The sequence below is a fragment of the Arvicanthis niloticus genome, chromosome 6 (assembly GCF_011762505.2).
Source record: "Arvicanthis niloticus isolate mArvNil1 chromosome 6, mArvNil1.pat.X, whole genome shotgun sequence".
Taxonomy (NCBI): domain Eukaryota; kingdom Metazoa; phylum Chordata; class Mammalia; order Rodentia; family Muridae; genus Arvicanthis; species Arvicanthis niloticus.
This window is the reverse complement of record NC_047663.1, coordinates 48,505,594-48,526,809: the sequence shown is the minus strand read 5'-3', so window position 1 is coordinate 48,526,809 and position 21,216 is coordinate 48,505,594. Positions and strand designations below refer to the sequence as shown.

The 21,216-nt window shown below is 50.8% G+C and overlaps 1 protein-coding gene across 3 annotated transcripts in view; it reads left to right on the top strand.

Annotated features, from left to right (window-relative positions):
• The window catches only part of Atp2a3 (ATPase sarcoplasmic/endoplasmic reticulum Ca2+ transporting 3), a 32,679-nt gene extending 12,779 nt beyond the window's left edge, over window positions 1-19,900 (top strand). For 2 of the 3 annotated variants that reach the window (XM_034505784.2, XM_076936379.1), the window contains 15 exons: window positions 1,482-1,946; window positions 3,398-3,486; window positions 3,638-3,740; window positions 4,540-4,671; window positions 5,022-5,147; window positions 6,583-6,801; window positions 6,897-7,232; window positions 8,328-8,548; window positions 9,243-9,445; window positions 10,301-10,386; window positions 14,785-14,918; window positions 15,273-15,390; window positions 15,791-15,908; window positions 16,296-16,367; window positions 18,506-19,900. In XM_034505784.2, the coding sequence (XP_034361675.1) occupies window positions 1,482-1,946; window positions 3,398-3,486; window positions 3,638-3,740; window positions 4,540-4,671; window positions 5,022-5,147; window positions 6,583-6,801; window positions 6,897-7,232; window positions 8,328-8,548; window positions 9,243-9,445; window positions 10,301-10,386; window positions 14,785-14,918; window positions 15,273-15,390; window positions 15,791-15,908; window positions 16,296-16,367; window positions 18,506-18,522 (2,439 nt within the window). In that variant the 3' untranslated portion in view covers window positions 18,523-19,900. The remainder of the gene's footprint in view (window positions 1-1,481; window positions 1,947-3,397; window positions 3,487-3,637; window positions 3,741-4,539; window positions 4,672-5,021; window positions 5,148-6,582; window positions 6,802-6,896; window positions 7,233-8,327; window positions 8,549-9,242; window positions 9,446-10,300; window positions 10,387-14,784; window positions 14,919-15,272; window positions 15,391-15,790; window positions 15,909-16,295; window positions 16,368-18,505) is intronic. The other variant, XM_076936378.1, reaches the window with a different exon arrangement.
• The last annotated feature ends 1,316 nt before the right edge of the window (window positions 19,901-21,216 follow it).

Below are 21,216 nucleotides of genomic sequence, written 5' to 3'. Positions count from 1 at the left end.
CACATACACACATACACACATATACACATATACACATATACATATACACACATACACACATATACACATATACACATATACATATATACATATTGTTGCCTGGAATTCCCTATGTAGACCAGTCTGGCTCCTAACTCAGAGACCCACCTGCCTCTCCCTCCTGAATGCTGGGATTAGAGGCATATACCACCATGCTTGGTATGTAATTTTTTTTTTACAGTTTTCAAAGTCCTATAGCAATGGACTTCTTGGTTATTGATAATACATGCAAATTTACAGTAATCATAAATTTACAGTAATCATAAATTTACAGTAATCATAATGCTTGTGTTTACTGAGACCTGTCTGCTTGGCATTCACCTAAGCCCTTTAAACTTGGTAGTTTATTTAAGCCACACAACAAGCTTGAAATAAGGTTGTCTGTATCTTATTATCTATATTTCCCAGCAAGGAAACAGGCTGAGAGAGGTTAAGTCAGTTGCCCAAGGTCACAGTGAATGAGCAGCAGAGTTGAGATGTGAGCTCAGACATCCAGTTCTTAGGGATTTCTCTTTCCTGTTAGGACACTGTGCCTCCAACTGGAGAGGGACGGTGCCTTCACTCATTTAATGGAAATGCTCCAGGCAGGAGAGGGTAACAGAAATGACAGAGAGAGCTACAATTCAGCTAGACCATGCATCAGCATACCGAGGCATAGGGGTCTGGAGAGCATCCTTGGAAGCGAACAGAAATGGAGAACACCATGGGTCCTCAGATCTGCTGAGAGCCCTGCCTGAGTTCAGAGCAGATGAGCTGCTTTGAATGGACACACATGGAGGGGTCTGTGGCTTGCTGTGGGTCTTTGCTTTAGTTTTGGACAACTAACAGGGTAATGATGCGTTTGTTGCTCTGGGTGAAGGAAAAACAGGGTTGCCTGCCTCTAACACCTGTGCTCTTCTTACCATCTCCTAATCCATCCAAAGAGGCACCAGGCAACCTCTAAGGAGATTGCATCTTGGGCCTCCTTAGGGGAATTTTGAAGAACCGGACACTAGGGTACAAGGCTGCCTGACCTGTACACTACAAGTTGGACATTTTTGCCCAGGGCCCTGGGAATATGAGCGCCAAGCCTCAGGTTTTGTAGATTCTTCAGTAAATGTTTGTAAACTACTTGCCTGAGCTCATTCAGCCACTCCCCTTCCTGTGACTCTCCTTCCATAGTGACTATTTACGAGTCCTATTTTGATGAGTTATATGGGTTGGGCTTGAGACACGTGGCTGATGTCAGTCCTGAAGCCTCCTTTGTGCCAGGCACTATGTTAGGCACAGGACATGTGGAGACCCTTTAAATCCTTGTCTTCACTGAACAACAATCCAATAAATACCAAACCATGTGCGTCTAGAAAGACCGACCACACAGAAGAGCCTGCTCTGGTTTGAAGTCAGGGATTCCAGGCCCTGGCCAGAGGCTGAGCAGCACTTCCTTGTCCTTCTCTGGTCAGGGTACCAATATTGCATCAGGCAAAGCCCTGGGTGTGGCTGTGGCCACAGGTCTGCACACAGAGCTGGGCAAGATTCGGAGCCAGATGGCGGCTGTGGAGCCTGAGCGGACACCACTGCAGCGCAAGCTGGATGAGTTCGGGAGGCAGCTGTCCCATGCCATCTCTGTGATCTGTGTGGCTGTGTGGGTCATCAACATCGGCCACTTTGCTGACCCAGCCCACGGTGGATCCTGGCTCCGTGGTGCAGTCTACTACTTCAAGATCGCCGTGGCCCTGGCTGTGGCTGCTATCCCCGAGGGCCTCCCAGCTGTCATCACTACATGCCTGGCACTGGGCACAAGACGGATGGCACGTAAGAATGCCATTGTTCGGAGCCTGCCTTCTGTGGAGACCCTGGGCTGCACCTCAGTCATCTGCTCTGACAAGACAGGGACACTTACCACCAATCAGATGTCTGTCTGCAGGGTGAGTGGCAGCTGGGGTAGGACCTGCTGGTGTTAGGTGACGTTGGGCTGCCTGACCTTTTTTTTGGGGGGGGGCGGTAAAGGATGGAGAACCTGTACTGTCTTCCAATCGGCAGTGGGTGGGGAGCAGCAGATGAGGTTTTCCATGTGTACACACTACATCAGTGCTTGTCTTGCTATATCCCTGGGGCTCTGTGTCACTGAGATATCCCAGGCAGGTCATTTCCAGTCTTGGACCTTAGTCTTCTCATCTGAAACCTATATCTGAGCCCTGCCAGGTAACTACCTTAAGGATCCAAGAGAGAGTCAAGTGCAGTCCCCATGTCATTGGACCCAGGTTCTATCCTGCTCTGGCTTGTCTGTTCACCTGATGCCTGTCACCAGATAGGCTGGCTCCAGTGACCTGGGAAGGGCTTTAGGGCAGCAATTATTTATTCCTGAGTACTTGATCCCACATCCCATGTCCACTGTCCATGTGTTCAGGGATTCTGGCTGGAATTCCAAGGGACAGAGGTCTATTCTAGCTCAGCAGAGAGAGCTGGAGCGATGGTGACATCTGTGGGTTTCACACATCCCAGGCCCTTGTCATGCCCCTTCTGCCTCTGCTCCCAGTCTGCTTAGTAGGCCCTAGGAACTGTTTCAGGACTCCTGATACCTTCCAGTCCCATGGAAGTACACCAGAGCCTGACGTAGGAGAGAGGCATGGGCAAGATCTGCTGGCCTGTGTCCTCTGACTAAATCCTAGCAGGATTTTACCTATTCAGTGTTCCTTGACTAAAATAAAGATCCGAGCATGGTATGGGAAAGTGCCAGTGGCTGAGCATGCTGGGTAATGGATCCTGCTTGTTAGAAGACTGCCCCAGAATAGAGAGGACAAGAAGGAGGGAGTACCTTGGGGTGCTAGACTGGTCACTGGCTTAAGAATGAGCTGTGATAAATCGGTCTCAGCTGACTGATGGACCAGGAAATGGGCTGTCCTGATAGGGGAGAGTGCAGGTAGGGGCTGACTCTGAGAGTAGAGTCATTCTCTGGAGTCACCTCTGGGTTAGAGGAAACTATCTCAGAGCAAGACTTTCTCCCTGTGTCACTGGTGAAGAAATGAACCTTGAACGATTGAAAAGGGGCTGCACAAAGAGATGAAAAGTGCTCAGGTATCCTGCTCAACCAGGCACCTCTGGTGTTGGCAGCTGTCGAGCACTGAAAAATGGGCCACAAAACCCTCAGGAGTCCTGAGCAAATGGGCAGTGAGAGCCAGGTGCTTCTGGGCAGAGCAGCATCTCAGATGCCTAGCCTGGACCTTGCACTCACTCCTTCACTCTAGTGGAGAAGAAAGACCCTTCAGTGATTCTCATGGAATTGCCTCAGATATCCTCCTCAGTCAAACTTTGTTTTAACTGATGGGAGAAAGATAAGCAGCCATCCATTAACCTGAGCCCACTTATGTGCTCGCAGATGTTCGTGGTAGCTGAAGCAGAGGCAGGCACCTGTCGTTTGCATGAATTCACCATTTCGGGTACCACGTACACCCCAGAGGGCGAAGTGTGAGTGCTGGAGTGAGGCGGTGGTGGGATCAAGTGGGCGGAGCTACCAAAGTAGAAAACCACTTGGGAGTGGTTTTCTGGGGGCGGGGCCAATGCAGGCCATCACTCAGGGGTGGGGCCAGGCCCTGTGCTGACCTCTCACTCTCTGCAGGAGACAAGGGGAGCAGCCTGTGCGCTGTGGGCAGTTTGATGGACTTGTGGAGCTCGCAACCATCTGTGCCCTCTGCAATGATTCTGCACTGGACTACAATGAGGTGGGCCCTCATTTACATGACCTCCCCAGGTTCCGTTTCTCAGGACAGACTTTTTTCCTTTGGCCAGAGTCTCGTTATTTTGGGTTGGTGGTCTTGGCTGCTTCAGTGGGCCGCACTCCAGGAACATGATCACCCCTGCACACTTTCACTTCCAACCCTCCTCCTCATTCTGCTCAGATTGTTTCTGTATCCTTGCCCCCTAGGTCTCTTCAGGTAGGAGTGAGAGGCTGCCATGTAAGAGGCTGGAAGGCCAAGGATGCTTTGGAAAGATACTGGGTGGTAGACAGGACAAGAGTGGACTTTAAAGCAGAAAGCATAGCACAAGAAGGATCATTCTGCAAAATCTAGATGTGACACATATTGAATGTCATTCGTGTGTCTGGAGCAGGGAAATGGAACGTTTGAGAGGGTGCTCCTGCCTTCTAGGAACACTTAGCTAGGCTAGGTCAGCTCCCATGCCAAGCCAAGGGCAAGCAGACAGCCACTGAAGGGTTTGTGCAGGGGACTGGTGTAGACACATTACCTCGCCCAAAGACGACGCTCTGTGTAGACAGCAGCACAGGTTACAACACAGGAGCCAGGCGGCCCTTTATGGTAAGGGAGCAGCGTTGAGACTCAGCAAGAACCTGGAAGCCCTGTGTGCAGATGTACTTACATAATTCCAGTGCTTGGGAGGCTGAGGCTGGAGAATCATTTGTGAATCTGAGGCCATCCTGAGTACATAGCAAGACTCTACCTACCTCAAAAATGAGTAAAGACAGCAGGCAGCCCTCACTTCCTGTGCACTGTGACCCTCCAGGCTAAGGGTGTCTATGAGAAGGTAGGAGAGGCCACAGAGACAGCCCTGACTTGCCTGGTAGAGAAGATGAACGTGTTTGACACAGACCTGAAAGGACTGTCACGGGTGGAGCGTGCTGGCGCCTGCAACTCAGTGAGTAGAATGGGGAATTAGCCTTGGCTGCTTAGCCAGGGGTTCTGGGGTGTCTGGAGATGTGAAAGAGAAAGGCATAGGTTTGGGGAGGCTTTGAGGGAGGATAGAGGACCTCGGGCACCTTGCAAGATGAGTCTGTGGAGTAGAGAGGAAACGGCTGAATGTGCATACAGGCTTCAGGTTGGGAAATGCACACATTTTGGGAGAGAAAGGTGGGGGCATTGAATGCCAGAGTCAAAGTATAGAGTAGCTCACAGGGAACAGAGTTTTCCCTAGCGGCTAGTGAGGGGAGGAGCAGGCAAGGGTTGCCAGCTCTGTTCTTTATGCCTTGACCTCCCTGGACTCTGCAGGTCATCAGGCAGCTAATGCAGAAGGAGTTCACCCTGGAGTTCTCCCGGGACCGGAAGTCCATGTCTGTGTACTGCACACCTACTCGTTCTGACCCCAAGGCCCAGGGCAGCAAGATGTTTGTAAAGGTGGGGGCTGTCTGTGTGAGCTGGGGTTACTCTTTGGATTTGGGGAGTGGAGGGGGCAGGGGGAGGCAATCTGGTCTTCAGTCTCTAAAATACCCGAGGGAGTGTAGCTCAGTTGGTAGAGTGTTTGCCTAAAGTACAAAAGAGGCCATGAATTTGTTCCACAAAATGATGTAAACCAAGTGTAGTGGTGTGTGCTTATAATCGCAGCCCTTGAGAAAGTGGAGAGAAGAGAGTTGGCAAGTTTGAGTTCATGAGTTTGGGCTACATGAGACCCTGTGTAAAAAAGGAGAAGAGAGGAGAGAAGAGAAGAGGAGAGGAGAGGAGAGGAGAGGAGAGGAGAGGAGAGGAGAGGAGAGGAGAGGAGAGGAGAGGAGAGGAGGAGGATAAATTAAAAACCAAACAAGGCCCCACAGACTGCAGTCGTGGGAGGCTCGGGAAGCTGTGAGGCCCATTGTCAATGCGATGGCTCCGGAATGAGAGTGGCCAGCATCCCATGGGGAACTGAGAATAGCATCCAGTGGCGAAGGGACCACAGACCTAGTTTTGGGTTGAGGGTTACTGCCTTGTCACAGGACTCTGGGGTCATTGGTGCTCCTCTCCACAGAGAGGTACCCTGTGGGAATGACAAAGTTGCACTAGAATCTCTCAGAAGCCCTTTTGCTACAGATGGTTGTGGTGATCTGCTTGGTATGCCTGTTCTTTGGCAGCTGAGACCTGGGAAGGGAAAGGAGCTGATCTCATGCCCATCTTCCGGGGCTACTTTCAAACCTGACAGAGGGATTCCATCCTTAGCTTTTCCCTAAAATGAAGGTCCTAGTGCCTGTAAAAGGACAGAACTTCCATCTTGGGAACCCTAGTCATTTAGAGAAGGTAGCCCCTAGGTTTTTAGGCTAAGGGAGAGGAAGATGCTACTGATAGGCTAGCCAGAAAGCAACCTAGGCCCAGGTGAGGTCCAAGGTGAGACCCTGATGAAACTGAGGAGTCAGTTATCCCCCACCCCCACCTTGCCAGAGTCACACCTGCCATACTACATGTTCTCTTTCAAGTGAGGCTCAGCATGCCTGCCTGCTGCTGTGGGGCCCTTACAGAATGAGAACCCCATTGGTACCAAGCAAGCAGGGAGAGGCACAGGTCCCCATGGGAGATGCTGATCCCACCCAGACCTGCAAATGTTGTAGCAAGCCTTCTCAGTTGTGGGCTGGTAGAGACAGGGGACCACCAGTGGTTGGCTGTGACCCTGCCTGCACATCCGCTTAGGTTTTCTCATGGTGAGGCGCGCCAGGTTCCCTCTGTGAACTTACAAAGAATGGTTGGTTCTTCCCTTCTGCGCGCTCTCTTTGTCGGCCTTTGTCCATAGTGGTGTGCAGTCTTCTCTGTTGAGCAGCAGGGAAGGCCAGGGTCCTGGCTTGGTTGACTCCTGTCCTTCCCTCTGCAGGGAGCTCCGGAGAGTGTCATTGAGCGTTGTAGCTCAGTCCGGGTGGGGAGCCGAACAGCACCCCTGAGCACCACCTCCAGAGAGCATATCCTGGCCAAGATCCGGGACTGGGGCTGTGGCTCAGACACATTGCGCTGCTTAGCGTTGGCCACCAGGGACACGCCCCCAAGAAAAGAGGACATGCGGCTGGATGACTGCAGCCAGTTTGTACAGTATGAGGTGGGTGCTGCGAGCCACGTCTTCTCTCAGTGGCTGGGCACGCAACAGGTCAAGGATAGACTCAGGTTGTGCTTGCCTCTGCCTCCTCCCCACAGACAGACCTGACCTTCGTGGGCTGTGTGGGCATGTTAGACCCACCGAGACCAGAGGTGGCTGCCTGTATCACACGCTGTTCCCGGGCGGGCATTCGAGTGGTCATGATCACAGGGGACAACAAAGGGACAGCTGTGGCCATCTGCCGCCGACTTGGCATCTTTGGGGACACGGAGGATGTGTTGGGTAAGGCCTACACGGGACGTGAATTTGATGACCTCAGCCCAGAGCAGCAGCGCCAGGCTTGTCGAACCGCCCGATGCTTCGCCCGTGTGGAGCCTGCACATAAGTCTCGCATCGTGGAGAACCTACAGTCCTTTAATGAGATCACTGCCATGGTGAGGCTACAGGGGTAGAGCCCGGGAGCTGCTTACTTTGATTACAGCCGTAACCTAGTCTTGCTGTCAATCTTGACTCTACGCTGACCTTGATCTCCAACTGTTTTGGTTAATCTCGTGCTTTACCATTGAGGTGAACCCCAGCCCTTTGAGCCTCTTATTGTTTACATTAAGCTTAATTCTGATAGGTGTTTTCGTGTTGACCTGGGCCAGAACTGATCACTGACATTGACTGTGATTCCCCTGTACTGTTCAGTCCTTTATGCTGACTTCAGTCTTGACCTGGTCTCCAGTCTTGGCGTCCAAACTTGACGATGATGTCACTCATCATAAGGACAATGACCTTGACTCCAACCTCTACTTTAATTTGTGTTTTTACCTTCATCCTGAGTCCTGTCGAGAATTTGTCCTTCACCCGGACTCTAGTATGTATCTAGCCCTTAGTTTGGACCACAATTGTGAGCTCATCCCTGGATTGACTTCAGCTTTTCCCCTAATCTCAGTCTGATGGTCTACTCCGTATCCAACCTGAGTTTCACGCCTGTCCTCTGTGTTGGTCCACCTCATCCCTATCCCTGTCTCATCAACATCTTTAGACTTAGGCTTGATCTTGTCCAAGTCCACCCTGGCACATATCACGTGCCTTCTCTAATCTCATTTTCAAGCCAATTTATAAGATCATGCCCTCCCTTCCTTCCCTCCTTCCTTCCTTCCTTCCTTCCTTCCTTCCTTCCTTCCCTCCTTCCTTTCTTCCTTCCTTCCTTTGTTTCTGTATGTGCATGTATGTTCAGGGGCAGGGGCTGTTGGAAGGGACAGATCTCAGGACCCTCATTCTATCTCCAAGCCACATCCCCGACCCTTTTTGCACTTTCGTTCCAAGACAGGTCTCAAGCTGGCCTTGAACTTGTGATCCTCGTGCATCTGTTTTGTGAGTGGCTGGGACTACAGGCTCACTCTCAAAACTCATTCTTGACCCCACCAATTCTGCTATCCATCTGTCTGAGTCCTTGGGGACACCCCCTAACACTAGGATTGCTTGGGGTAAGAGGAAGTAGGCAAGTCTCTCAGATGTGTCCTACCTGGCCCGGCCCACAGACTGGCGATGGGGTGAATGATGCACCGGCCCTGAAGAAGGCAGAGATCGGCATCGCCATGGGCTCAGGCACTGCCGTGGCCAAGTCAGCAGCAGAGATGGTGCTGTCCGATGACAACTTTGCCTCCATTGTGGCTGCAGTGGAGGAGGGCAGGGCCATCTACAACAACATGAAACAATTCATCCGCTACCTCATCTCCTCCAATGTTGGCGAGGTTGTCTGGTGAGGCTCCGTGCTCCCTCTTCCCAACCTCCCATACCCACCAACTCTGTCCCTGAGAGGGCCACCCCTGGATTGGGGTGCAATCCAGCATCCTCTACCATCCCCTCAGCTATGGTCTTCATCTTTATAGCTTCTCCCGTTGAGACTCATAAAACTGGAGAAGCAACTTCACCACAGGGCAACAGGGTGTCTACATGTATGCATGCACTGATCTGTGTGTGTATGTAGAGTGTGTTCAGGTGAGAAGTCTATGCTGAGGAATGCATGTGTACTCTAATGCACCATTGAGTATAAACACAAACAGGATGTATAGCAGCGTGTGCTATGTTCACGTTTCTGTTTGCACGGGAGAGACGCCTGTTGAATGTGGTGAGCTCACATGTACTCAGTGCATGTGGATTCTGCTCCTTTGCACTTTGGGGCCAGCACATGGGTGATTGCTTGTGTTTATGTGATTGTATGACAGGTGTCAGGTGTTTGCACATCTCTGATACTTGGGCATGTGGTATTTGTACACACCCATCTGTCCTTTGTTAGGCCTAAAGGGCAGATGGCCTATTATACTCATGCCCCTCACTCTTGGGCTGCAGAGGGAGCTGAGGAGGGCCCCTTCTTCAATCTAGGGTAGAGCTGGAGCTGGACCCTCTAGTGGCGGCTGGCCTGCTCCGGCTAGAACCCGTGACTTTGGTTTTAGCATCTTCCTCACGGCAATTCTGGGCCTGCCTGAAGCCCTGATCCCTGTGCAGCTGCTCTGGGTGAACCTGGTGACAGATGGCTTACCTGCCACAGCCCTTGGCTTCAACCCACCTGATCTGGACATCATGGAGAAGCTGCCTCGGAACCCCCGTGAGGCTCTCATCAGTGGCTGGCTTTTTTTCCGCTATTTGGCTATTGGAGGTGAGCAGGGCTCCAGCCTTCAGGAGCATCTGAGGTTTGCAGGCTGCAGATAATGCAACTCAGCCAACATCTGCTGACAGACTCTGTGGGCTCACGTGACTGAAAAGACTAGGCACAGGCTATGGCTGGATCCAGACTGTGGTCTGGTCTATCAACTTCTACCTTTTCCCCTTCAGATAGGGTCTCTCACTAACCTGGAGCTTGCCCTTCTTGGAGGGTGAGGTTGTGGAGGGTTAGGCTGACTGGCCAGCAAGCTCCAGTGATCTTCCTGTTGGTATCCCTACAAACCCATAGTCCTGGAGTTACAGCACACATAGTCACATCTAGCCTTTTATATGGGTGATGGGAACCCAAACTCAGATCTTCAGCTGTATCCACTGAGTCATCTCCTGAGCCCTGGGAGACTTTGGGTTGATTTTTATAACAGTCTCAGGCCTTTTTTTTTTTTTTTTTTTTTTTTTAAGATTTATTTATTTATTTATTGTATATAATAAGCACACTGTCCTTGAAATACCAGAGGAGGGCATTGGATCCCATTACAGATGGTTGTGAGCCACCATGTGGTTGCTGGGGATTGAACTCAGGACCTCTGGAAAAGCAGCCAGTGCTCCTAACCATTGAGCCATCTCTCCAGCCCAGCAGGCCTGTTTTTATTCATACAAATTGGACCAGTCACTATGCCTAAGAGTATGGCCTATCAGGTTACCATTGAGGGCCTACCATTGGCACAGGATAGATGTTAGCACACCATGGCTTAGGGAGAGAGAGGAAAACTCAGGGGATGGTTGGGAAGGGGACGGGCATAGCAACGAACCTCAACTGCCTACTACAGTATCCTCTCTTGCCCGCCCACAGTGTATGTAGGCCTGGCTACAGTGGCTGCTGCCACCTGGTGGTTCCTGTATGACACCGAGGGACCTCAAGTCACCTTCTATCAGCTGGTGAGCAAGTAGAAGCCAGACAGGTGGGGCTACAGATTATGAATTTGATGGAGTTCCAGAGAGAGGCTCGGCCTTCCTGGCTGGGCTGCAGCTCCACTTTCCCATCTCCAGGTGTAAACAGCAACCTCCAAATAGCTTGGTAGGTCCTGGAAGCTCACAGGGCCAGCACAGCCCCCAGCTCAAGGAAATATTCCTCTCTGACAATCATTTAAGGAGGGCCGGGGACCATAACAATGCAGAAGTGTCTTACCTTTACCACAGAACCCTGAACATTGAGGGCCAAGAGGTGTGAGCCCTGAAATGGTGGGACTTCAAGCTGAGGGTCAAACAGAGGAGATCAAAGATCAAAGGGAGAGAGAGCCATAACATCCACGTGGTATTTCTCAGATGGGACCCACTGACCTCTAGGATCGCGTGACTGGCAGGTACCTGCAACCACACAGCACAGTGTAGAGCAGCCTTAGCTTAGGTCAGCTCTGGAAATAAGCTAAACCCCTCTCTGCTGCTGTCTGTCCTTCTGGCCCTTTGCTTGAAGCAGACATTACAGAACAATGTACAGGGATTGCTGAGGGAGGCGTTGTCTTTCTTAGAGCATCCTACCTGCATTACTGGAGAGGAGGCAGCCCCAGGGCCATGTTCTGGCACCCGGCAGCCCTCAAACCCATGAGCCCATCCCTTCCAGCTCAGCACAATACAGAACATAGCCCCGCCTCTCTTCTTGTCCTCAGCCAGGGATCAGGTCATCCTTAATCACTGCAGCACCTCTGGCTCCCATGGTAGCTTTGGACTGTGCCTCCACCCATCACTGTGTCTGCAGCTCTCCTTTAGACCAGTTGTTCTCAACCTTCCTAATGCTGTGACCCTTTAATACAGCGCCTTACGTTGTGGTGACACCCCCAACCATAAAATTACTTTCCTTGCTACTTCATAACTGTAATCTTGCTACTGTTATAAATTCTAATATAAATATCTGATATGCAGATGGTCTCAGGCAACCCCTGTGAAAGGGTCATTTGATGCCTCCCAGGGAGGTCGCAGCAACCCATGAGTTGAGAACAGCTGCTTTAGAACAAGGATCCCAAATCTCTAGGGATCTCCTTCCTCTCTTCTGAGATTCAACCCCTTGAATGCTGTTTACCTCCGCTGAGATTCTCACAGGCCCTGTGCAGACACACAAGGCCCACACCCAGGATGTCTCCCCACACTGATCTCTCTTTCATCTCATCTCAGATCCACTGTCTGCCTGGTCACTGAAGCTGACACCTAAGAGTCACATTAGACATCTCCTTAAGCCCCCAGTCAGCCTGATGGGATGTTTTCTCTCAACAGTCCTTAGGGCCTTCCCTTTCTCATTCAGCCATTTGGTTGAGAAACGTCCTTCAAACATCACTGTGGCCTGGGCACAAATTACTCAGTATGGAAGTGCTAGTCAGAGGGTCTCTACAAAGAGCTGGCAGTCTGAGGGATGGCCTGTGGAAGTGGGGACTCCTATTCGGAGTGGCATTTTTTCAGTAGGGAGTTTAGGTAGACCTTTAGGCTAAGAGTTCACTGGTGTCTCTGTGTGTCTGTGTTCTCTCTGTGTCTCTGTCTCTGTCTCTCTCTCTCTCTATCTCTCTCTGTGTGTGTGTGTGTGTGGTATTTGTTTATGTGGATAAATGTGTGCAGAGGCCAGAGGTTGACATTGGGTGTCTTCCTTGGTTACTCTCAGCCTAATTTTTTGAGACAGAGTCTCTCACTGAACCTGAAGCTCATAGATTCGTAGGTACAGCTAAGCTAGTTGTTCAGTAAGCCCTGGAGGCCACCTGTTGCTGCCCGCCTGTTTGCCCGCTTGTCGCTGCCATCTTTCCAGCCTCCAGTTGTCAGATTTCAAGACAGGGATCCTTGGTGATGCTCCCAAAAGGGACCACTCTGATTCATGACTTTTTATAACGTTTTGGGTTTGGGGTTTTTTTTTTTTTTTTTTTTTTTTTTTAAAGTTTGTGTGTGGAGAGTGTTTTACTTGCTCATGTGTCTGTGTACCATGTGTCCTTAGTGCCTACAAAGGCCAGAAGAGGGAGTCAGATTTCTGGAATTGTAGTTACAGTTATAAGCTGCCATGTGGATGCTAGGAATCAAACCTAGGGCCTCTGGAAGAGCAGCCAGGGCTCCTAACTACTAGGGTATCCCTCCAGCCTCCTGGTTTATGACTTCATAGACCATTTCTACTTGAAACCTCTTCTCACTCAAGAAATTTGTATATGACCCCAAGCATATAGGTATTAAAATACATATACAAATCAGTTACTTATTAATAGTGAATCATAAAGGAAATGTATTTTAAAACAATTCTGCCAACTGAGACCTTAATCCCAGTACCTAGGAGGCAGAAGCAGGTTGATTTCTATGAGTTTGAGGCTAGTCTGGTCTACATAGCAGTTGTAGGCCAGTCAGAAATACACAGTGAGACCCAGTCTGAAGCAAAATCAAAAGCAAGCAGGAGAGATGGCTCAGCAGTTAAAAACACTGGATGCTCTTATAGAGAGGACCTGGGTTAGATTCTCAGAAAATGTGTAACAGCTCACAACTGTCTGCAACTCCAGTTCCAGGGGGATCTGATAATCTCTGAGGGTTCCAGACATTCAAGTGGTGCACAGACATATATGCAGGCAAAACACCTAAACGTGAGTGTGTGTGTGTGTATTTAAAAAAAAAAAAACCAGGACTGTAGAGATGGCTCAGTTTAGAGCACTGGCTGCTCTTACAGAGAATCCAGGTTCAATTCCCAGAAGTTCACCATTGCCTATAACTGCAGTTCTAGGAGATCTGAGACCTTCACACACCAATGACATGCATACACCAATGCACATACAATAAAAATAAATAAATCATTTAAGAAATCAAAACCAACTATAATACCCAGTTCTCTGGTAGAGATCTAAGTTCACCATTAAAGAGGAAAGTGAGGTGCATGCGAGCTGGAGGCGTTTGCTCTCTCTGTTTTTATATGGTCTAGTACCTAGGTCCAGGAAATGCTATTGCCTGGTGTCAGGCTGAGGCTCCCACACTGATTAGCATAATCAAGACAGGCATACCCGCAGGCCAACCTGATCTAGATTCCCTCATTGAGACTCCTTCCAGGTGACTCTCAATTGTGTCAAGTCAACAATTAAAAGGAACCACCACACCGATCCAAAGTCATATGACCCCTTAAAGGATCCAACCCAGTTTCAGAAGCTAAGCTGGGACTGTGGGTGTAGCTCAGTTGGTAGGGTGTTTGCCTAACTCTGACAGTCTGGGTTTGGTTCATGGTACTCAGTAAACTGGGTGTGGGGACGTAATCTCAGCTTGTAGGAGGGATCTAGCCAAACCATGGTGGTCAATAGGGTTTCTTCTGTGTAGCAGCAGGGGCTCCTGCACAGAGCCAGGGGTGCCCATCTGTCCCTGGACAGATCTCTCTTAAAGGATTTATCTCTACAGCACAATGCCTGCTGCTAAGCCCTGACCTTAAAGATCTACAGTTACAGATTTAGTAAAATGGAACTCTGTGCAGGAGACTCAAGTAGACTAACGGCTATGAATGTTCACACTCATCCCGATGGTGTGGGAGAGAACAAGTCAGAAGTTCTCCAGACATCCTCAAACATCTTAGTGCAGGAGACTCTGAGTGAGGCCAGTGAGCAAAAAGAAAGGTCCCTGGAGAGGAAGGGTGGGAGTGGCACTTTCTTTATGGCACTGACAGCTCGTTAATTACAGAGAAAGCATGTGTTGAGGCTGAGCCCTGGCAATCATTCTGTCATAAGCAAAAGCAGAGAACAGAGAGCCAGGTAGGAATAGAACCTTGCATGATAGCCGGGCAGTGGTGGCGCATGCCTTTAATACCAGAACTTGGGAGGCAGAGGCAGGCAGATTTCTGAGTTCGAGGCCAGCCTGGTCTACAGAGTGAGTTCCAGGACAGCCAGGGCTACACAGAGAAACCCTGTCTCGAAAAACAAAACAAAACAAAACAAAACAAAACAAAACAAAAAAAAACCTTGCATGATGTCAGTGTCAATTGAAGAGGACCATGTAGGCTTTGTCTATTTCAGAGGCCAGTCCTATTTAGGCAGAATTGTATTGATTGAAATGCATAACTGCTTCATGTATTTACGAGGTCTCTTTTGATCACCTCCCCAACTTCTGCACTTCAGAGTCCCACAAGTCCCAGCCTTCTCCAACCCCACGGCCTCCTAGTGCCTTCCCCAGCCTAACACCAGCTGCTCCCATGATCCACAAAATTCCCACTCAGGATAGTCACTCTCTGACCCCATCCCTCGCAGTGCTGGGCTCACTGCTCATCCGAAGTTGTGGGGAGGCTTCCCTCTCCTCTGCCCAGCACCTCAGTAACAGGTGTCCTCCCGGACCCTATCACCTTATCCTCAGAGGAACTTCCTGAAGTGCTCTGAAGACAACCCACTGTTTGCTGGCATCGACTGCGAGGTCTTTGAGTCACGCTTCCCCACAACCATGGCCTTATCTGTGCTTGTGACCATTGAAATGTGCAATGCTCTCAACAGGTAGGCTGGGCCAAGGAGTCCAAGACAGACCAGGGTCTCAGGCCAAGAGACCGGAATTGGATTGAGATCCAAGCAAACTGAAGATTGAGGCCTCCAGATCAGAGGCCGATAATATGTTCAGTGGGCCTAAATTTGGGATTCAGGAGAGAAAGGTCTAGGGTATAATAAAATGGGGGTCCAGAACTGAATCAAAGGGACAGAGAAAGCGGGCCCAACCCCTGAGATGTGTGAATCGGATGTGCAGTAGAGGTATCCACCCTGGTTCTACAGCCTAGGTAGACAGGTGGTTTCTGAGGTGGGTGGGCCACCACGACCTGACATCCTGTCCTGAGTGGATCCCTATGCCTTTCCCAGCGTCTCAGAGAACCAGTCACTGCTGCGCATGCCACCCTGGCTGAATCCTTGGCTGCTGGGGGCTGTGGTCATGTCCATGGCTCTGCATTTTCTCATCCTTTTGGTGCCGCCTCTGCCTGTGAGTTACCGCCATGTCTCCTCCCTCCTTAGTTCCTTGGGTCACCATCATCAAGTAGTCCTCGGATACTGGAGGTCCCAACTGAGTGCCGGGCCTTCTTAGGCCTCAGGCAGGAACAACAGTAGGGACAGATGTGCCTAGCCATCATTCCACAGATATTCCCACCTTCAGGGTACAGAAAAGGTGGAGCCCTTTTGCTGAGGGGTCTGCCTGGGCCAGAGTGGAAGTCAGGGAAGGACTGGGTGGGCAGGGGGATAGCACTTCCTCTGGGAAACACTGTAGGCAAATGTATGAAGGAAGGGCTTCCGAGGACATGCCCATGAAGAGCACACTGGAGTCCAGGTGAGTGACGAAGATACACAGCTGGCAGCCTGTAACTGGGCCTCCCTGCCCCCACCAGCTCATTTTCCAGGTGACCCCACTGAGTGGTCGGCAGTGGGGGGTGGTGCTTCAGATGTCTCTGCCTGTCATCCTGCTCGATGAGGCCCTCAAATATCTGTCCAGGAATCACATGGATGGTAAGTGGGAGGCCTACCTCCTTCTGCTTCCTCACCAGCTACTCTCAGCCTGCCTCTGCCTCCAAACCCCTACTGCCCTGGATGCAGGGTGCATGGTAGGAGAGTTTTTTTTTTTTTTGATCATGGAGGACATAAAGGGTCCTGGTGGCTATGACCCAAGGACTTGCTGGGAGAGGTGTCTTGCACGGTGGGAGCCTTGACTGGGCCGAGTGGGAACGCTGCTCAGGACCACACTGCCTCAGCTCCCTCACTTTGCTGAACCCTCTCCCCCCACAAGCCCTCACTAACCCACCCTCACCTTGCCTTACACACCCATATGTGGATAAGATGCTGTGGTGCTCCTAGCCTTGACCTCTGACCTCCCTGTACTGGCCTGTCTTTATCCAGGTGTTCTCGGGACATTTATGCAGGCTTGGAGTAGGCAACCACCGACCACTTCCAGGACCCATACCACACCGGGTTGGCTTCTTGGGTGCCCTTTTAATGGGTGGGACAAAGGGGAGGATTTGTCTTCATCCAGGAGTGATGGACAGTGACAGGGTTAGGTCCAGAGAAGAAAACTAGTGAGCTAGAGAGAGACCTGGGTCGGGCTCAGCAACTAAGCTAAGACCTGCTTTGGGCATCTGGGACTTTGGGGGCCACTTCTAGCTGGAATGTGACCCCTGATCCAGGAAATAGTGGAGGCTATAAATAAATCCCATGCCTGTCATTCCATAAAGGCCCCCACACTCACATGCTAACCAAATCTACGGAATACTGAAAAAAAAAAGAAAAAGAAAACTTGTCTTTTTTAGAAAAGGCCTCAGTGAGCCTCTCCCTCTTCTCTGGAGAGGTCTGAACAGGGAATGGATAGACTCACAGAGCCCATGAGTGGGGCTGAGGGCAGCTGAACTAGGCCATTCAGCTCCCTCCATATATGGTTCTTTCGGGTTCACCATTGGTGGACCCTGGGAGAGGCCTGAGAGAAGTGAGTACGACACTGGAGCTTCAGAGTTTCATCTCTGGACAGACAGCACAGGAGGGTCCCCCAGGAAACCCCTCCCTCTACACTCAGCCCACAGAACAAACTCCCTTGCAAAGCATGGCCTCCAGAGGCCATCTGGAGGATGTTTTGTCTTCCTTGAGAGACGGCACTCATCCCTGGTGACCACAGCAACCAAGCACATTTTCTTGAGGAAATTTAAAAATGAAAAATTTGTCCCCATGGCTAAAATGTCTCATTCCCTTGGGGGAGCCCTGTGTCTGGGATACAAATCCACACCGGATTCCTGGGCTCAACAGGAGGAGGGCTGCCTAGATGAGGGGATTAGAGGGCTGCCCAGTTGGTGCTAAGGGAAATTACTAGAAGATTCTGGATTAATGCAGATTACGTGGGTAGGATAGAACCTGGCAGGGTGGGGGCTGAGGTGTCTGTAATAGAGCTGGCATCTGTGAGGGGAAACCCAGAAGACACTGAAGCCCAAAACGCCAAGACAAGGCCCTGGTTACTCTCAGGGAGTAGGGACCACAAAAGGTGTGTAAGCATGGGATTGGGGCTGAAGAGGTTGTGAGGCCTGAGAAAGAAACCAAATCCCAGCCCAGGGTGAATTGGCCCCAAGCCACACCTTTACCAACCTTCTTAACCCGAAATGGTGACCACCATGGTCCTGGAGAAGTTTGACTTGAAAGGGAGTGAGCACAGGTCTTCAGGCGGAACCTGGGCTGGGCACCTGTGGCTGCCCCTGGGGAATGATGTGTTTGCTGGAAGCCCAGACAGCTCTGCCTTGGGCCGGCAGGCGGCCGAAATCCCTTGGGCCTCCTAAAGCTGGACAGGGCGGGGGTGAGAGAGGGGACCCTTTACGTTCCCAAGCCAGCTCAGTGGCCTTTTAGGGAAGTTTTACTGAGGCCCGACGCCTGTGGTTTCTCTGTGATTTATGAGGATGTGTCCTGGGGAGAATTGTGGATGTAGGGTCAGTTCTGGGACTAGGGGTCCTCTCTCTCCACACTTGGCGCTCTTCAGGTGTGACTGAGTGGCTGTCAGGAGGCCTGTAGGCTGGGATGGAGAAGCTGAGAGGGATGGATCTGGGAGAGTACAAGGTACAGGGTGGACCCAGAATTCATTTAAGGACATGGGCGCCATGGAAAGGATAGTGGGGCCAGATTGAGGGGATTTGTACGATGCTGGCATCAGAAGGGAGGTGGTTAGGTGAGATGGACTGAGGTGGGCCCTTAGCTCTGTACAGGCTGCAAAGGTGAAGGTCAGCTTGAGGGTGTTCAGTTGAAGTCAGACCACACATGGGATGGAGAGGAGGCAAGGAGGACTTCCTGCCTGTGGCCCTAACAGTGATGGGGGGCACTCCCCAAACAGAAATATGAGAGTTTTCTCTGGAAATACTGAAGGGACATGGAGAGAGCAGCTGGATTCCTGGGGGCTGTGGCTCAGGAGTGCCATTGAGACTGCGGATAGGTCATGTATAGAAGGTTCCAGGCCCTAGAAAGTGGGGGAGGATAAGAGGCTGAAACAGGAGCCGAAGGTAGCAATCTAGAGTATCTCACTCCTTGCCTTACTACGATTCTCAAGTTTGTGTGTGTGTGTGTGTTTTTTTTTTTTTCTCCAGAAAAAAAAAGGACCTGAAGTAAATCCTGGGACCAGAGGGGAGTCTCCAGTGTGGCACTCGGACTGATAGTGTCCAGGCATTTGTCCTGTTCCCACCCCTGCCTCCACACTCAGCTACCTGTCTCCTGGACCCTGCTGAACATAGCAGGCCTGAAACAAGAATGGCCACCTCTAGGTCTGGTCCCAGGTTCCTGTCTCTGTTCCTGTCCCTCCCTACTGCTCTGGCCCAGAAGCTGAGTCCAGGAGAGGAGGCTAAGAAGCCAGAGCTGGCTGCAGGGCCCCCACACACTCCCCCACAGCTCTGCAACCTTTCCCCTGCTTGGAGGCAGGCAGCGTTTGCCCAGTAACCAGTGCCTCTGCCCTGATGGAGGACTCATGCGGGCCTTCTTACTGACTCTGACCTCTTACTTAGTTTGGGTCTAGAGCCTGGTCAGCTATGGGTAGGAGGAGTCCAAGGGGACCATCTGGGTCCAGCTGTGAACACAAGGAGGGGCAGCCCCTTCCACTTGGCTCCGCTTCCACCAAGTCCACTCCTGTGTCTGTTTATATATGTGCCCACCCAGGGGGTTGAAGGATCACTGACAGGAACATAAGAAGCAGGGGGTGGGCCTGGACAAGAACTCTCTTTGCCAGGTGTCAACCTGGCTGGCTGGCTGGCTGGCCTCAGCCCTATCCCCACTTTGAGGCTCATGTCCTTGGCTCAGGTTGACTCATGGTATCCTAACTTTACTGTCCATGACCCTGGTGCCCGAGACTCCAAGCATCCTTTGGTCCATGTCAGCTTCTCCTGCCACCCAGCCTGGTGTGATACCATGTCACTTGCTGCAGGGCTGGGTATTCTAAATCTCCTGGACCCCTGGCATTACTCTTTCTTTGCCCCTCCCCTCCTAGCATACATTTTTGAGTCAGAGAGATGTCACTAGGGAAGTGACTCCACAAGGGACTTCCTCCCCTACCTCCCCACTGACAGACAGCATCTCGTGGGGGTCTATCAGATGAACTTGTATTGGTTTCTTTGGGTTCTTTTTTTCTGCTCTTAACTCTGCTTTTGCTTCTTTGACAAAAGCTCGCTAAGTGTCACGGGAAACGGAGTAAGTGCCTGTCAGTGTGACTTAGCTCTTCCTTGAGTGTGTACAATATGATTATTTTATATGTAAATCAACATTCACATCACTGTCCTGACCCCCGGTAACAAAAGCCCCCTCAGCCTACCTTGCAGACAGATGAACTTCATGTTTGCTTGCCCACTCTCCTGCACACCCTCCCTCCCCTCTGGCAGGCTCTGGAGGGGCCTCAGAGAGAAATACAGTTTGGAGGGATGGCTTGGCAGGAGCAGAGCTCTGTGCCCACATGCTGATGGTTTCTGGTGGAGAAATAAAGGTGTGAGTCTGAGGTATTGGAGCTGGTAGTGTCTTTTTTCTGAACTCCGTGGACCCCTAGTTCTGTGGCTACAAGGGACGGGGGTAGTGGGCGTCTACCTAGAACTAGCAAAGTTAAAAGTCTGGGATCCCATCCCAAAGCCAAGTCCATCTCTTACTCAAAGATGGGACTTTGAGAAACACTAAGTTGGAATCTCAAGACCGGAACCACACCCTAGTAGCAGAAGTAGGATAAGCCTAAGCCTCATGGAACAGCCTGCTTATTGCTCTGCTGTTGGCAGTTTAAAAAGCAGCTCAATAGTTTAATCACATATTTTATAATTAACATGTCATCTCAAAGGAAAAGGAGCTGGGAATGGGATGAGACAGAGCTAAGCCTGGAGCCTGCATCCCAGGACCCCCTTGTCCCTCAGAGTCCCTGGCAAATACCTTCTGGCAATTCTGTGATTCTTGCTAGGGTTTCTCTCTTGCTATGCTTTTATCCCCTATGCCCCAGAAATCTATCCCATTTCCAGTCCTATGCCCACCTCAAAAGTGTCTACCCCTTTCTTACAATTTTCCTCAGCTCCTGCCACCCAGGCAAGTCTCTATGCTGCTGCTTAATATGAACCAGCCTCCTCAGGTGGTCCTGAGAGACAACTGTGAGAAGGGACTAGCTGTGTTTCTGAAGAGAAGGCTCACCATGAAGGTTTAGCATCTAATCCTCTACCTAGCTGTCCTGGGATGGAAATCTGGTTACCCAGTCCCTGAAACACAGGGAAAGATGCAGGGCTGACAGTACTTCTCCAGAGCCCATTGCAAAGTGAAAACCCGGAGCCCCCAACCTTAGTCACTGGGTTGGGCTGGGCACTAGCCAGTAAGATCAACAGCCCAACAGTCCAAGGTGTAACTGGGCTGGAAGAGAAATCAGAGGTAGAGCACTTTAAGGCCAGAGGGCTGTGAGAAGGAAGAAAACCAGAATTCCAGTGCCAAATGCAGGGATTTTCTATGTATGGGCCTGGTATGTTATCTAAGACACACATCCATGAAGCTAATTGTGACAGAGGAGATATAACTCACATCCCGAGGAACTCCCAAGGATTAATGTCTCCAGTAGGACGGCTAGAAGTATTCTTAGTTACAAGGTACCTCTAAGCTCTCTCAAATATAAACCCTGTACTCCTAGGGTCTTAAGTGAGCCCCATGAGATGGGCACAGACAGCGAGGACTAGCAAGTGAGGAACCTATGGGCCAATCTTTCTGGCTTTCATCATGATACATTGCAGAGATGAGATAGTCGAAGCCTAAGGGAACTTGCAGAAGAGGTGTGTGGCTGCAGCTTCCCCAGCAACTT